Source organism: Athene cunicularia, assembly GCF_003259725.1.
Source record: "Athene cunicularia isolate RWA chromosome 8 unlocalized genomic scaffold, athCun1 chr8_part1, whole genome shotgun sequence".
NCBI lineage: Eukaryota > Metazoa > Chordata > Aves > Strigiformes > Strigidae > Athene > Athene cunicularia.
The window spans coordinates 1,195,106-1,211,827 of record NW_020799109.1 but is presented as its reverse complement, the minus strand read 5'-3'; the positions used below and the strand labels follow the sequence as shown (position 1 = coordinate 1,211,827).

At 46.8% G+C, this 16,722-nt stretch overlaps 1 protein-coding gene across 1 annotated transcript; it reads right to left on the bottom strand.

Annotated features, from left to right (window-relative positions):
• Positions 1 to 47: 47 nt before the first annotated feature.
• LRRC40 (leucine rich repeat containing 40) lies at positions 48 to 16,649 on the bottom strand. Its single transcript, XM_026853712.1, is given in 16 exon segments — positions 48 to 438; positions 1,369 to 1,507; positions 1,510 to 1,538; positions 1,921 to 1,998; positions 2,759 to 2,869; positions 4,366 to 4,473; positions 5,045 to 5,153; positions 7,426 to 7,471; positions 10,089 to 10,179; positions 11,190 to 11,362; positions 12,444 to 12,586; positions 13,394 to 13,517; positions 13,933 to 14,062; positions 14,976 to 15,049; positions 16,198 to 16,379; positions 16,587 to 16,649. Coding segments are annotated over 16 exon segments (1,644 nt in total). The 5' UTR covers positions 16,588 to 16,649; the 3' UTR covers positions 48 to 332.
• Positions 16,650 to 16,722: the final 73 nt, after the last annotated feature.

Here is a 16,722-nt window from a genome sequence, read left to right as displayed (position 1 = left end):
TGACCCCGCCCCCTGAGGGGCCCGCCCCTCGGCCACACCCACAGCAGAGCAAGGGCTCCAGCGCTTCACGCTGACCCTTCTGTTTAAAAACCGGCTCAAGCACAGACAAACCACCGCACACTTCCCAGAGCCCTTTATTACCATACACGGCGACAGGTGCTGCTGGGAACTCGCTCTGGAAACGTGCGGCCTGGAGGGGAACCGCATGGCCCAGGCAAGTTCCTGACGCGCCAGCTCCAGCCCGAAGGGTCCCTGCGCTGGGTCCCTCGAGCCGCCGAGGGAGGAGGAGGAGGAGGAGGCACAGCCCGAGGGCTGCCCTGGCCCGGCCGGGCTCAGGCGGGGATGCGGCTCCGCAGATACTCCAGCACGGCGGCCGTGCCCTTGGCCAGGACGGCCGCCCGCGGCGTGCGGAAGGGGTTCCCGTCCAGCAGCAGCGTCCTGGAAAACAGGGAGGTGGAGTTACGGGGAGCAGGGCTGGAACGACACCCCCACAGCCCCCAAAATCCTAAAGAATCCTGTTCCGAGACAAGGATTTTAACTTCCGCTTCCCTAGCTCACACCAACTTCTCTCCTACAGCAACAGCGGGTTTTTAATTCAGGGCGATAACCCCCGGGCGTGGACACGCAATCCCCACGTACCCGATTCTTCAGCCTCTGCCAGGACAAAGAGCGAGAAAACCGACTTCCGAGCTGTAGAAAGTGCAGAGTACCCGGGGAGCACCACGCTAACCCCGCGCAGGCCCGCACAGCTGCCAGCCCGCCCTCAGCACAGGTAAATCTCCCTGGAGGGTTTTCCTGATGGGGGTGGGATGTTTTATTTGGGGTTTTTTGAAGTCCCTGGGGAAAGTGTCCTGCCAGGGGAAACCCCCAGGGCCTGGGAAGGTTGTTGTGGCCGGGCTGCTGGCGCAGAACCGCCCTCTAGGGGGCACACGGCTGCTCCTGCTGCTTTCGGTGTGACTTGGAGAATTATTTGTCTCTGCGACAGCATCGAGCTGCACCCATGGGGGGGGAAGGGGCTCCCAGCCCGGCCCGAGGGGCCCTGACCGTGTGTTGGTGTGGGCAAGGGGGTGGCTCACTCAGGCTCAAACATTAGAGCCTTTCCCTTTTGCTAAAAAATAATGATTTTTTTTAAAAATTACAGGTTTTTTATAAAACATCCCCATTTTTTAAAATAATCATGAAACAGCTCCCCCAATTCTTTACAATCTTGAGAAAACACGGCAGAAACCGTCCTGTTTTACAAGTGGCAAGAGACCCTTTTAGTGCTCCGAGAGCCCCGACCCAAGGGCGCCGCGGGGAGCAGGTTCTCCCCCTGACCGAGGGGCCCCGAGGAGGCGGGTTTGCCTAAGCCGGGCCTGGCCCACGCACCTCAGGCTCTGGCAGTTGCCCAGCTCGGGTGGCACCTGGAGCAGGTCGTTGTTGCGCAGGTCGAGCGTCGCCAGCCCCGCCAGCGCCTGCAGCCCCCGCGCGTCCACGCAGCCCACCTGGTTGTTGCTGAGCAGGACATGCGATAGAGGACGCTGGGAAAGGCTTTAAATCTTCAAGAGGGAAGAAGGAGACAAAGGGAAGTCAGAACTCAGGCGCTCGGAAACGGAGCAGCCTTTAACGTCGGGCGCTTGAGCGTTATTTAACGGCAAATGGCGCCTGCAGGGCTCTGGTTCTGCGTTTGTTGCGCACGGACTGTTTCATCCCTTTTTTAACCAGTTCCTACTGTCTCTCTCTCTGCAACTTTTGTGGCAGAAAGTTCCAAAAATACACAGCCCATTGTGCAAAGAAGTGCGTCCATCAGGTTTGAGCTCACAGCTGCTTGGTCAAGTGCCTCTCTGTTCCCACATCACAGGAAAATCATGCTGAATGCAGACTGGTTCTTTTTGTTATTGTACATTTAAAAATTAAAAAATAACCTAAAGAGTTACTCACCTATTAAAAGAAAGATTTATTAATTGCAGTCTTGTCAGTGCCTCCATTTCCTCAGGTAAAGATGTCAAAAAATTATTTCTGTGTATCAAAGAAAGACAAACAATTCTCACTAACTTCTACGAAGTTTCAGTTAAGAACTCACAGAGACAGACTCTGCGTATTTATCCATGGCAAGATGCTGCCTAAACCAATTAACGGGTCAAGACCACGCCCGAGTCCAGACGCTGGCTCACACAAGCCAGGTTTGCATTCTCATTTCCACAGCAGCCCATTTAAGTCTGTCCTCTAACAATTCCCAAGAATTTCAAAGCATCCCACAGCTCCACAAACCCACCTGGCAGTTGAGCTCCGGGGGTTTCAGCAAAAGTGTTTTTCAGTGTGTGAAACAGCCCAGGGGCCAGCGGTGCTGCCTGCGCCGCGGGGGTAGAGCTCCTACTGCCGATGAAACCCCTCCGGGCAGCACAACACTCGATCTGCCCCGCACCATTCCCAGCGCCCGCCTGCGGCTCGGTGGGGGGTTCTTTTCGGGGGGATTTTTAAATAGCAGCTTCACATCTCTGAGAACCTTAAGACCAAGGCAAGACCTTTCCTCACAGCAAGGCTCAGAGCTTGTTCGCTTCGTTTTTGTGTTGTTTTTGTTGGTTTGTTTTTTTTTTTTACCCGATGCCTAAATCTAGGCCGCTTGCTATTTCAGATCTGCCGGTCATTCAACTGTCACGGAGGCATTTTGGGAAATGGAAACTTATTTCAGTACTGCTATCCCACTGTAACAGATGGTTGGTTTAAAAAGGCACAAAAATAAGGTACCGAGAAAGGAAGTCCAACACACGTCACAAACCTGATATCCAAATGTGTCAATTTATGGAGCACGCAGAGCTCCGAGGAAAGGGAGGACAGTTTATTGAAGCCAAGGTTGACATCACAAACCGAGTCTTTCAGCTCCACGATCCTGAAACCAACATGAATATACTTGCATTACGTAAGCTCGTGTTTGCATTCTATTTTCTAAGTTACTGAAAAAAACCCTTCTTTATTCTACAAATCAAGGACACGCTATGTCTCCTGACACTTCAGAAGCAGTTGTGTGGAGGGAAGGTAATGGAAACTTCCGCTATGAAAGCTCCTGTCCTGGAGTCTGAGGCCTGATGTAAAGAGAAAGCTCAGAATCACTTGCCTGAAGTTCTCAGAGTAAGTTTTCCTTCCCTGATTAGGAGAGCAATCATTACTCCACGAGCCTACTTGCTGAAATGCAGGTAAGAGGGATTTCAGGGACTGGCAGAGGTGACCACCGCCGTCACCTCCTGCTCTGTAAATCGTTTAACAAGAAGACTCCATCCACCTTCTCTGGCCATCAAGCAGACAAGAGATTGCTGTTTTGTTTCCATCTTTTGTTTCTGTCCCACTGTTCTGATATTGCAAATTTCAGGAAACACGGCGTTTGCTGCGCCTTGTCAAAGGGTGTTCTATGAACATGCTCTGGGGCTTTGGGGTCAGAAGTTAGCTGTTGAATCCCCTAACAGAATCTCTGCTTTAGCCCTAAAACCACAAAGCAATTAAATGAGAAAACCCTGAGCTCTCCCATCTGATCGCAACTCAGATCTCTGGCACCCACCAGCCGCACACCTACACCTCTCCCTGGCGAGCACAACAGCCCCTGAAATGCTGAGAAAGCAGGGGAGGCACAAGCATCATCTCACTACATTGGTTTTCTATAAGTCATATGAAAAGAGATTTTTTTTTTCCCCATGAGAAAGAGATTCCCACCTCTACAAGTTCTGTGTGCTGAAGGTTAAACCTTCAGCACACTTGGGTCCTAGAATGGACATCAGTTACTCCCCAGGTGTGGTGGCATCCTTAAACACCAGCTTTCGTGGGTTCCTGGGGCTGCCAGAGGCGCAGGTACCCTCCTCCTTACACAAAAGGCTCTCAATTCCATTAGTGCCAAGAGAAAGCTTTTTCCTGACTGTGGATGACATTACAAGTGCAATAATCTCAAACGCTGTGTGATGGGGCACAAAACCTGCCAAGAGGAGGCATGGAAACTGTTCAGCTTCCTTAACAACCCACAAACAATTACCCTCTCTGAACAAACCGTATTTAAATAGAACCTCAGCAGCAGCACACAGTCATCACCCATAAAAGCGGTGAGTCCACTCAGATCATCTTTATATGGGGAAAATGGGGCTCTGCAGAGGAATCCGTGCCACGTGGTCACGCACAGCCCTTCCCTGTGAAGTCACATCACTCTGCTCTGGGCCCTTCCCTGAGGCTCAGCAGCGTGGGGTGAACACAGGGCGTAGGGCCACGCCGCCCAGCGGAGCCCCGCGTGCCGAGACACGCAGCACAGCGCACACGGCACCGGGACAGAGACAACGTGCCGAGGAGAAAGAAGTAGGAAAGAAAGAAAGAAAGAAACAAACGGAGGAACGACCTTTCCAAAAGTACCTTGGAGGAATTTCACTGAGCTGATTTTTGCTGAAGTTGACAGTGGTGACAGGATGGCTTCCGACGGCGTCGAACACTTCACCGGGAATGGCAGCGGCCTGCTTCTCACTGCACAAGGGGGGGCGGTTAGCTGGGTCACACCAACAGTCATCATTCCCCATTTATTAACAGGGCATCTGCATCTTCTTTTAGAAACAGGTGAGTCACAGAGTAGATATATAAATATCTACAATGTGAGGTCCTTGCAGGACTGTTCATCAGCCACCAGCCACTGCACCCTGTCTGTACCACACGGTTTCTTCCCCCTCCCCAACTGAAAAAGTTACATGGCTGGTTACTTTCAATAAATAACTGAAGAGCTACTCACCTACTACAAGATACTCTGAGACTTAATGAAAATTGCTGAAGAAGTGTAAGAGGTACTAAAAGCGCCTGAAGGTATCAAGTGTTTCAGTGAGTCCAAAGGAATGTTACTGCGGAATACTTGATAATACAATGAAACAATTTTTAAAAACCTGCTGTTCAAATCTGCCTATTCTCGAGCACACAAATTGAAGTGAAAAACGCACAAATGCAGCAGGATTTGCAGAGAGTTCGGTATATATCATTAAAAAAAGGGGCACAAAATATGTGAGCGTTCTTAGAACTTTAGAAATAGGTAGTATTTCAAAACACACACCTGTATTCCAGCAGTTTCAGTGAAGTTATGGCGTGCACGTTAACCCTCGCCTCACTTGGGAGAGTCATGGCTGTCACGGGAGGCTCCTCACTGCCAGGAGGTCCATCATCTGGAGACAACAAATAATCTCATGCACATCACGTAAAGAATTTTCTAGTAAAGGGTTTTTGCAAACTTGGGTTTCTGGTTTGTTTGGGTTTCTGGTTTGCTTTTTTTTTTTTTTAGGGGGGGTGGGAGTAAGAGGGGTTGACTTAGCTTTTGAAAAATTAGGTGAGGGAGCAGCGGAGCTGTTACGTTAGACAGGCAGCCCTGCGGGCTAGGGAGAGAGAAACAGTAACAACCAGGGAACTGGGGCTAGAAGTGATGCTCTGCATCATCTATACCCCAAACAGCAAATCTGACCACAGTTTCAGTTAAAACATTAATATTTATAAACCTTCATCACGCCCTCCTCTGTAGAGTTCCTTCTGAACACCACCTACAACCCCCAGGAAAAAGCTCTGGGCGTCACAAGGCTACTTTGGATGTTTAAGGAATGTGGACTATAAGCATCGTTCTGCACAGCTGAGGTGTGGCACCACCCCCCAGGGACCCACCTGTGCCGGAGGGGGGTGAATCTTAGCTAGAAGTCCAAACATACACTAAATCCAACCTCCACTAAAAGAAACTGAACAAAACCCTAGGGAAATTCAGCAGCGTCCATGAATAAAAGTCTACTAACAATTGTGCCCGACCACAAGTAGTCACCCTTTCCTTAGGAAAAGTCAAAAGGGTCAAAAACAAGCTAAAAAAAGAGGCCTTTTCCCCATAAACCTCTACAGAAACAGGCCTGCTACAGGTTTAGCTCCAGCTTAGATGCCGTAACAGTTAGAGTAAAATCATAAGCATCGTTGTACATGCAAGACATGAGCTAATTTCATTATCCACAATTGTATTATCTATTTTAGTTCACCAGATAACTCCCAAGTACGTACCCTAGCACTCAATTAATTTTTGTCAAGTTAATAATATGTCAGATTTGCATGGAACCTGAGATTGCAGCCATTTTATACACTGCCATAGCCTAATTAATACTGCCATCCTCTGGCGGAGGGAGAGAAAACCCACTTATAAAGGAAAATCTCCACATACCATTTTCAGTAACAGCTGCTCTCATGTATTATCAAGGCCCCTTCTAAATTAAGAGGTTAAGCCTTTTTTTGCCATTTAAGTGCAGCATAATCGTTTCCCTGATATACTGAACACAACCAGTGAACTCGGTCATTTTGCCTACTTTAAAATTTCAGAAAGAGGAAAACCTCTAGAGCTGGTAAACCGGAGTCCTGTTTTGAAAGGATTTCACCTTCTCAGCATGCAGGTTACTTAAAGACTCTAACAGCCTGTTTCCTGTATAATAAAAAATACACTGTCATTGCCACCATTTTGTTTAGAAAATGCAACAAAAACAAAAAAACACCCAAAGTGCCGAAGTATCTCAGTGAATGAGAAGCCCAGGTATCGATCTGGAAAGCGACTCAAGCACGCAGAAGCAACTGGCAACTTTCTGTCCACCTCCTACACGCTCTCGGTTCATTTCTACACGGCGCCGTATCTGGCAGATAATCGTGACCCTGAGCCAAGTCGGTGCTTTCAACCCAGAGACACAGCCCTGAATCCCAGAGGATTCTGCAAAACCCACACAGCATTTGCGTGGACAAGTAATCCCCTTGAAATATTTCATCCCCTTTTCTGCTTTCTGCCTTTTTAATGATTTCTGTAGGGAAGGTTGGGATCAAGCCTATTAGACAGCAGAAAAATAAATTCTAACAGGCCAGGATTAGAATGATGTTTAAAATAATCAGTTACTTTCACCCCCAGACTTTTGATATTCTTAGTCAGCTGCGAGGTGGACTCCTCAGCACCACCAGGACCCTGGTGGCCGGCTCAGGCACGTACTTTCTGGTGCTGCCCGTGTTAGTACGTGGGTGAATTATACACAGTGTCTTCACCAAACATCCCCTACTCTCGGTCCCAGCAGTGTCCAAGCCAGCAGATAGACACCAAGTTTAAAAAGAAAAACCCCTCACGTAAACTTCCCATGACGTTGTGAGAAAAAAGAAAAAAGCTACTGCAATTTCTCATGCAAAATGCGTAAAAGGACCAGGGGAAAAATACATGAGATTGTTTTTCTCACTTATAATCCCCAATGATGTTTGTTATTCAGTACTTCCTGATAGAGTCAGAAAAAGAAACAGCACTGAAATAGAAGAGCAAACTGTTGAGTAAAGAAAACTTATTGCAGGCTAACTGGAGGAACCTGGATTGAAACAGCTACCCTCTGCAGATTCCAATTTATTTTAATTTCCTATAAAGACTCTTTAAAATGTAACACAGCAACATACCTTGGATTTTGCTTCTTAGATATTTCAGAAGTTCCTGGGTGCCTTTCTTTAAAGAAAAAAAAAAAAAAGTCAGTCAGGATTTGCCAGGCAGGGTTTCCAGATCCGCTCTGACCACCAAGAACGGCAATAGCAGCGGTCATGCGGGCGGACCCGCAGCCCTGCTGGCTACAAAATCCACCTAATGCTTCCCACAGAAAAACCCTCTGCCCAGCAGCTTCTGAACTTGCTCATTTACAATTTTATTTATTCCAGATGAAAATTTCTGATCCTGTATCACCACCTCAGGCTCCACATTTTTAGCTTTTTATCTAGAGTAGTTAGCCAGTTGCAAGAGCAAGGAAACAAAGTCCAAGTTAACCTAACCTTCTCTTTACAGAGGTCTCTAGCACAATTATGCTGTGGAGGAGACATCTAGAATTTGTCAAGGAAGATGACTGTTCAGTGTTGTGGCAACTTTTTATGCCCAAAATTACAGACTCTGGGAACAACACTGCAATTTACATAATTTGCATGGATTTTTTTCACAGCTTGGTCCTTTCAATCTGCTCATAGCAACTTCTACTGGTCAAACACAGTTACTATCTGCATAATCTCCGAGTAATTAAACATAATCTCATCTAGCCCATTTGTTTAGGATAAAGCTAGGTTTGCCTTAGGATTTTCCAGGCTTCCTCGGTGCTTTAAAACTAGGGACTGAACTAAAGCACCAAATATGAATTAATGTCTCATTCTAGCACAGCTCTGTGTGACACACAGTGAGAGACCGGGAGGTCTGAATGGGGAGGGGTAAAGAAAATGGGGGGGGACGAACGAAGAGGGGGGACAAACTCTCACAAGGAATCTGGTGGGATGACAGAAGACCGAGAAAGGGAGGCCGGAGGAGGCTGGGACTGGCTGCAGGCTTGCCCAGGCGTGGCACGGCCTGAGCCCAGCAAGACAAGAATGTCAGTACAGAAGAACCTGGAAACTTGTAAGGAAAAGGTGAAGGTCAAACCGAGAGCTGAGTAACAGTCCCATGGCTTGTATGGAGAGGAAAGCAGACAGTAAGACAAAGCTCAACAGCCAGGTGATCACAGAATCACAGAATCGTCGAGGTTGGAAAAGCCCTTGAAGCTCCTCCAGTCCAACCATTAACCTCACCCTGACCGTTCCCAGCTCCACCAGATCCCTCAGCACTATGTCGACTCTACTCTTAAACCCCTCCAGGGATGGGGACTCCACCACCTCCCTGGGCAGCCCATTCCAAAGCCCATGATGGTATGTTACGCTAAAAAAAAAGAGGCTAGGATTTAACAGGAATTGTCTGGAAATTCCCCAAGAAACAAGAATGGGTTTGGGACTAGAACGAGAGGCCTGAGGAACAGGAAAAGAGGAGATGGAGCAGGGACGGACAAGAGAAGAGTCTGCGCCTGCTGGGCTGTACCCACCCCAGAGCCCCTGCTGATCCTTAACCTCAGTATTCACCTGCTGCCAAGAAGTGCCTGGGGAACCCTACAAGCTTTATCAATTCCTCCTCTAAATCAAGCGTAAGAAATTCTAGACAGGCATACTCCCAGGTATAGGAATTTACAGTGCTGGTAATGGATCAAGACCGTGTAAGTACAAAACGTCATAATGGAATCCTTTTACCCGTCGTTTGCTACAAATCTGCAATACACAGGAGAAATCACACCCATCTGTGCTCCTGCCTTTGGAAGAGCAAATCCTCAGAAGCGAGGGAATACCAGAACTGCAGTAACCAGGCAGCCTGACTCAGGCTCCTCTGCAGGTACACCTGCAGCCAGCTTTGCACGCTGGAATCAACGTATGACTTCCATCCACTGAACCCCTGCTCATTAATTTAGTGCACACAACTCTCACTCACTCAGATACACAATGTGTTCCTCTTCTGACAGACACTACAAAATTTCATTTCAACTGAGAGTCTTCAGTGTTGCTTATTTTGAGAGAATCCCAGTGCTTTGTAAACATTTATTTTGTAATGCTTGCAGAAGCACAGAAAGTAATGTATACCACCAACTGAAGAAGGGCCTGCTGGGGAAAAAAAATAAAAGGGAATTCTACAGCAGCAGCAGTGCCCACGCTCCAGCCTCCTGCTGCCCTGTGTGCTTGTTTTCTCACACACAACTCACAGCTTCATTGTGCTGGTCACCTACAACACAGAGCTGAGGTGCAGTACGTCACACTACTGGTGCCCATCACTTGGAAATTAATCCTAGATCCTTAATTCGGGCAAGTAGGAAATGAGAAACAGAAATCCATGCTCGTCTAGGAAAAACCTGATGTAAAGATCTCACCCAGCACCGCAATGAGCTCTGATTGCAGGGGGACTGGGCAGCAGACAGCTGCCTCAGCCTTCTCTTCCCAGACACCCATCGCTTCCTTTGCGATATATATCACAACTTCTGCAGCAGAGCAGAGACAAGCTCTTGTAAGGCAATAACCTCCTTTATTCCACAGTGCTCACTGTCTTACAACCTGCATCAGACCCCAGCAGAAAGAGTGCCCAAGCCACAACACACAAACTGAAGAGATGCATTAAAGCTGCACAGGCTACATGAAATCTGGATGCATTTAATTTTTTTTTAACATTCTGGCCACACAATTTGGGTAACGTATGCATGCAACATAACTGAACTTCATATAGAGTCTATAGTGCTTACTTGTAGGAGGTCTCTTCGGATGGTTCTCAAAGGATTTCCCTCTAACGCCAGGAATTTCAACTGAGGAAGGTTCCCCAATGTGTAAGGCAATCTGCAAATTAAAAGAACTCATTTCAATGCAGCTTCAAAACGTTTTCTAAATAATTTACAACGGTTTGTGAGGTGGCCTGGCAGTCTAAGGCTCAGGTTCCGTGGCCCCAACCTGACCTGTACTTCCTGTAACCCTGCTCAAGAGATAAGCACCGCTGGCAGTCCTAAGGGATGCATCTGGTCGTGTGGATCCCCAACACCACAGCAGCTGAGGGCCAATCTGAGCACCACAGTGCTGGTCAGTGTCTGACTCAAGCCAAATGTGGAAGAAACTAACCCCTGGAGTCGGTATGTAAATCCAAGACAATTACCCTACTCCATGACGAGTGGACAGAGTGGGACCTGCTGAGCCCTCCTGCGTGGCAGCGGGCTGCACACCGGGATCTCCCGTGGGCAGGGCCACCCCTCGGGGCTGAGGGAATCCTTATCGCATCGGATACTCAGTAAGCGAGTTAGGAATAAGCACGCTGAAACTCTGAAATCTCAGCTAAGTGATATAAAGGATTGACTGTGCGTGTATCACCCTTTAGACATAAACCGTTGCCCAAGTCTGGGACTCAGTCTGGGTCCAGCCAGACCAAGGCTCCTCTCCGAGGAGGAGTTCAGCACACAGGGGGGTTCTTCCTGAACCTCAGGACTCAGCGGGATGGTCTGCCTCAGAGTTTTGTCTGACCCTCTCCTCTACACAGTAAATAACCAAGTGTGCCCTGGCACCAAGCCTTGTTAAACTACTGCCACATCTACCCTTGACCTTTGGCAACTCACGGTCTTATAATAAAGTACGTGAAGTGCAGCACTCCATCTGCAACAGGTTCAAATGAAAAGCTACAGAACGTGCTCCATGGGAGAAAGGCATAGCTTGATCACAGCAGTTACACATACAGAAAGGGTTCCTTCACTGTGACTGAGCCCTTTCTGAATTGCATTTTAGTAAGTGAAGTACACCAGCTAACAGTCGTTAGATGTCACTAGCTGTGCCCATCGCAGACACCGTGCAGTTCTGAACATTACCTACTGATATCATTGTTGGCAAGGTCCAGTCGCTCCAGCTTCTGAAGCAGAGTAATTTCATCAGGAACTGATTTTATCTTGTTGTCTCTAAGTTCCAATACAGAGAGGGAATTCAGATGCTTTAGGTTCTCTGCATTTAGTATTTCAATCTGATTTTCACCAGCATGCAGTTCCTATGGAAACAAAGATCATCCACAACCACATTACTCTAGTGAAATTACTTGATAACTTACTAATCTCCTAAATCGTGACATCAAAAAAAACATATGATGACATGGAGAAATACAGATCCCGATTCCCTTTCATCTGCGTATGAAATATCAAACCTCCAAAGATCCAGAAGCAGGAGTCTGAACTCAGGTTTTCTGAAACCACCAGAGCCCTCAGCTTTTGAGTTCCATTTCCAAGCTAGGAATAAATCTCCTCCACTTTTGTCAAGAACTTGTCGACAACTTCTTTACTCAAGAAGTTTCTTAAATTCCGAGTTACGAGAAGTTGAGAAGGTAGCTCTCCACCTCCCTACTGGAAAGGTTTCACTTATAATGGAAAAACCAGATGGTTCTTTAGCCCAAAAAGAGGGTGCACATGCTGTGGGATGCTCTAATGAACTTCACACACCAACGTGAATTTTGTTAGAAAATGGTGAAATAGTTTGCGGTTTTTAACTGCTGAGTTCAGGGTTATGCAGAACTAAAAGCATTTGTATTCTGTGATGGATTTGGTCATTGGGAACAACGCAGTGACACAGGCGTTCACTCTGCCCAACCATTTTTCTGTTAGTTGAGTAACAAATTTCTGATGTTCTGAGACAGGTGATTCTCAATTTTCAACACATCAGGAATTAAGGCTACAAAATATCTGGAAGATCTGATTATGCTAAAAGGAAAGAACAGGATACTTTATCTGCAGTTACAAAGAAAAAAATTATAATGAACAACAGAAATTTATCCAGAAAAAGTTCCTAGAGATAAAAAGAAACTGTTAGAGGCAATACCAGATCTTCTTCTAAATGTTTCTTTTATTTTCCAAATCTGAAGAGTACTGCTGCAAATCTGTCTTCCAAATTACCTTAAGACTCACCAGCGTGGACTGTAAGAGTAATTGCAAATACGGATGTATAATAAGAGTTCTAAACACAGAATTATCAACTTTTGATCACAGCACTTCACAAAAATTTGTGTTTAAAGTAACAGTTATTATTTTAAAAGTTTACAGCAAATACATTTACAGCATACCAGCCATTTCAAACCTCACCTTCAGTAATTTGCAAGAGGGAAATTCTGGTAAGGAATGTAATTTATTTTTTCTCAGGTAAAGTTGTTCCAAAGATGCCATAGTCGCTAATTTAGAAGGTACGGTCTCCAGGTAGTTTTTACTACAATCCAGCTGTCTTAAGCCTACAGAAGTGTGCAGTGACAAACAGAAAAATGAGAGAAAATCGAAACGGTTTTCTACGGAAACATAAATATCCTGGGTTTTAAAATAAATGTTAACAACATTATACCAAGCAGGACTTTGGAAGAAATCAAACCAACATTTTCCAAAAACAAAGCATCTGCTTTTCATTTACTCTTTCCAGAACATCCTGGCAGGCTTTCAATGACACTGCCAGGTATAGCTCCCGTCAAGAAAGGGTCCAACACTGCAGCCCAGCTCCGAGAGATCTGCAAGTGATTTCTGTAGTCTCTATAACAACTGGCTGTCTACCAGCTGTTCCTGTGGATCTCCCACAGCTCTGAAAATACGCGTTTCAGATCAACCACCAGCCAGCTTGGTATTTAACATTCTATGTTAGAAGTCAACTTTATCACTAATTTATGTTTTTCTTCCTCTCCAATAATTTCAACTCTCTCTCATTTACGCTTTATTTTCCACTCAAAATATGCAATAAGGAAAAAAAAAAATCTCAAATTCCTCATTGCAGCCTTAAGGCTAATAACTTCTAAGCAGAACAGCATAAATCCTTACGCTATTCTGATCATTCTATGCCCCATTTATCAAAAAATATGAAACATAAGAGGACTTGAGTTTGATATACAGTAGCTGTAGCTGACAGTTTAAGTAGGTCTGAACTAATATTCTTGAGAATACATTAACTCTTTAAGAATGCATTTTAAAAAATCCTGAATAATATACATTACATTTCTGAACACGACTACAGAACTGGCGATACGGCATTTAATAATCTGAGGAAACTAATTTACTTTTCATCGCGCTGATATCTGCAGGCAGGCTCCTGAGCTGATTACAAGCCAAATTGAGTCGCACTAAGTTAATGAGCAGAGCAAAACTTGTTGGAATGTCTGTGAGATGGTTGTTGGACAGATCCTGAAGATTAAAAAAGAGAAAGAGAGAAGGAGGTTAGAAATAGAGATGTTTAAAGTATCCCACGAGTGCTGCTGCAAAGTTAATTACTGGCAGAACATTAAAATTAGATGGCTGACATCTTCAGGGTTTCCCTGGTAGAAACGTGCACAGAAGAAACAGTCTCCCATGACTGACAGATCACGAGGGATTTGATTTTTCTTAAAGTATTTTGCAAACCAAGAGCAAAACTTGGTTTCCAACAAACAAAAAACCCCAAAACAAACCACCACATAATAACTGACAACCCACATAAGTCGTCAGAATATTCACAAAGTTCTGCCATCTAGGCTACGGGGTTTTTTAATTAGCAGTAGCAAAACATGGATAAATCAGCCTTTCCGCACAAAGAAATATTTTTCAGAAAGTTGTAATTTACTAATTCTTCTAAATTGACAAGCTGTCCAAATCCATCCGGCAGGTGACTCAGCTCATTGTGGTGAAGAAGGAGGCTCTTCAAACGCGACAACTGCATCACCTCTCCTGGGACACTCCTCAGCTTGTTGTGGCTGGCGGGCACACAGGGAACACAACGGGTAGAACCGGTCACTGGGCGGCTGCTCGGAGGCGGCCGCGCGCAGCACGCTCTGTCACACGCGGCGCTCCCCACACCCGAGCTGCCCCACGGCCACCGCCCGCGGTATCTCCCTCACACACTCCTCGGGCCCTGGAGCACGCGGGGAGCAGGCCCAGAACAGGCGCGCGGGATACTCCGTGCTGGCACAGACTAACTATTAATTACACCTCCCGCGAGACAGGCTTCTGCAAAACGTCCCCACGCTGCGCAGATACATGGGCCTGCCTGTCGGGATATCCTCGGCTCGAGGAAAAATCTCGTCCCCTACAACTGTTACAGCCTCTACGTTGGATTAGTTTCCTGGGAGAAATTCCTTATGTTTGTTTATTCACTCAAGAACACTTTTAATCCTCATCTGAATTTACAATATTCCAGCTGGATCTCAATTTTTGTGTTTGTTTTATGGAGTTCACACACACAGTGGCAGCATACCTCTTTCTCCTCACACACAAATTGACAAAATTACTCCAGTAAAGAGAAGATTATGAACTCTCCAGCATGAACAAGAGCTACAGTTATTTCCAATGTATATTTATGACAAAAAGTACTCCTATACTCGAAACTGCCAGGCTGAAGCAAATGTGTGAATAAAAAAAAACTTTTGTGTGAATATTCCAAATATCACTGTTTTCATCTTCCAAGCAACTGTGACTATCAGTGAAAACAATTTTAACAAACCTGACTGTCAATTTTGATCCAAAACTTAAAATTCTCAATATAGTAATATTCTCTAGTTAAAAATATGAAATTAATTTTCTGAAAGTTTTATATACTGCAATCTCTTATTCACCCTGTAAAAGCCACTGCAATATTTCCCATGTTCCAGTTCTGTAACACATACTTACCTGACATCAAGTTTCTGAAGATTTTCCAATTGTCCTAAAGCAGAAGGAAGCGATGTCAGTTGATTATCATGCACCTGGAAAATAAAGTGTTTAGAATACAGTTAATAATTTGTACTTTGCAGGTTTTCTTTGTCTACCCCAGAAACAAACCAAGCTAACCGAACACACAGAATAACTTTGTACACAAGTAGCAGCTACACACACACCTCAAAGCCATTACCAATAGCAGCACTGCAAAATTCTACTTAACTGATACAAATGCTAAGACTAGATATGAAGGGAGGGAGAGGAGGGGAGAGCAGGAAAGGTGGTTGCATCCAGTGACAGCTCTTCCTTCAGTGTCCATAATAAAACTTCCTAGACCTTTCTGCAGAACAGTACCCACCACCAGACTGATATATTATCAGAGTGATCTGTAAGTCTTTTCTTCATCCCGAGAACACAGCAGTGCCACTTCGACACAGCCACCACTGCAGGGAAATGGAGAACAAAGATACTGAGAGCAGCCCCGGGGAGAAGGACTTGGGGTGGCTGCGGGGTGGAAAACTGACCGTGAGCCACCAATGTGCGCTGGCAGCCCAGAAAGGCAACGGTGTGCTGGGCTGCACCCAGAGCAGGGTGGGCACAGGGCCGGGGGGGGATTCTCCCCCTCTGCTCCGCTCTGGGAGACCCCCCTGCAGGGCTGGGTCCAGCTCTGGGGCACCAACAGCAGAAGGACACGGACCTGCTCCAGCGGGGCCAGAGGAGCCACAGAGATGCTGGGGGGGCTGGAGCCCCCCCTGCGAGTACAGGCTGAGAGTTGGGGGGTTCAGCTGGAGGAGAGAAGGCTCCGGGAAGAGCTTAGAGCGGCCCCCCAGGGCTGAAAGGGGCTGCAGGAAAGGGGGGAGGGACTCTGGATCAGGGGCAGAGGGACAGGATGACTGACAGAGGGGAGATTTAGATGAGATCTGAGGCAGAAATTCTCCCCTGTGAGGGGGGTGAGGCCCTGGCCCAGGCTGCCCGGAGAAGCTGTGGCTGCCCCCTCCCTGGCAGGGCTCAAGGCCAGGTTGGACGGGGCTTTGGGCACCCTGGGCTGGGGGAAGGTGTCCCTGCCCGGGGCAGGGGGTGGCACTGGGTGGGCTTTGAGGTCCCTTCCACCTCAAACCAGCCTGTGATCTGAGAGTGTTTTCCCACCTCCCACAGGGAGAGTACAGTCCTACCGTGCCAGGATTGTTGTACTTACATCCAGAACAGTGAGGGCAGGCAGAAGCTGGACATCCTCTGACAGACTCTGCAGTTTGTTTGAGGCGAGTATCAGCTTGGTCAGGTCTGTTTGCTCCCACCAGCGATCCGCAGCACCAAAAGAGAGATTGTGACGAGCTTCCTCTGGAGTATCCAAATTTATCCGCCACACATATGGAGGCACTAACATACACAAACATACACATGTTAAATGAGTTCCTCAGATATTTACTTTCCCATGTCCACTGTCCTAATGCTTTTCACGCATACATACACCCCTGGAACTGGGTTTCCAGGTATTTTTCCAGACCTGACACTAACAAGCTGATGGAAATCTGCCAGCAACAACCAAAAGTAAACTGACCTGTGAAGATGGCAGGAAATACTCACTGCTGTATTCTTCCCACCCTGCCCGTACAGCACTACCCGAGAATACACCCGAGGCACACCCAGCCCGCGGCACAGATCGGCGGCCGCCTGCCAAGAGGCGCCCGGAGCCCCGAGTGGTTCCAGCGGAGCCGGGGGC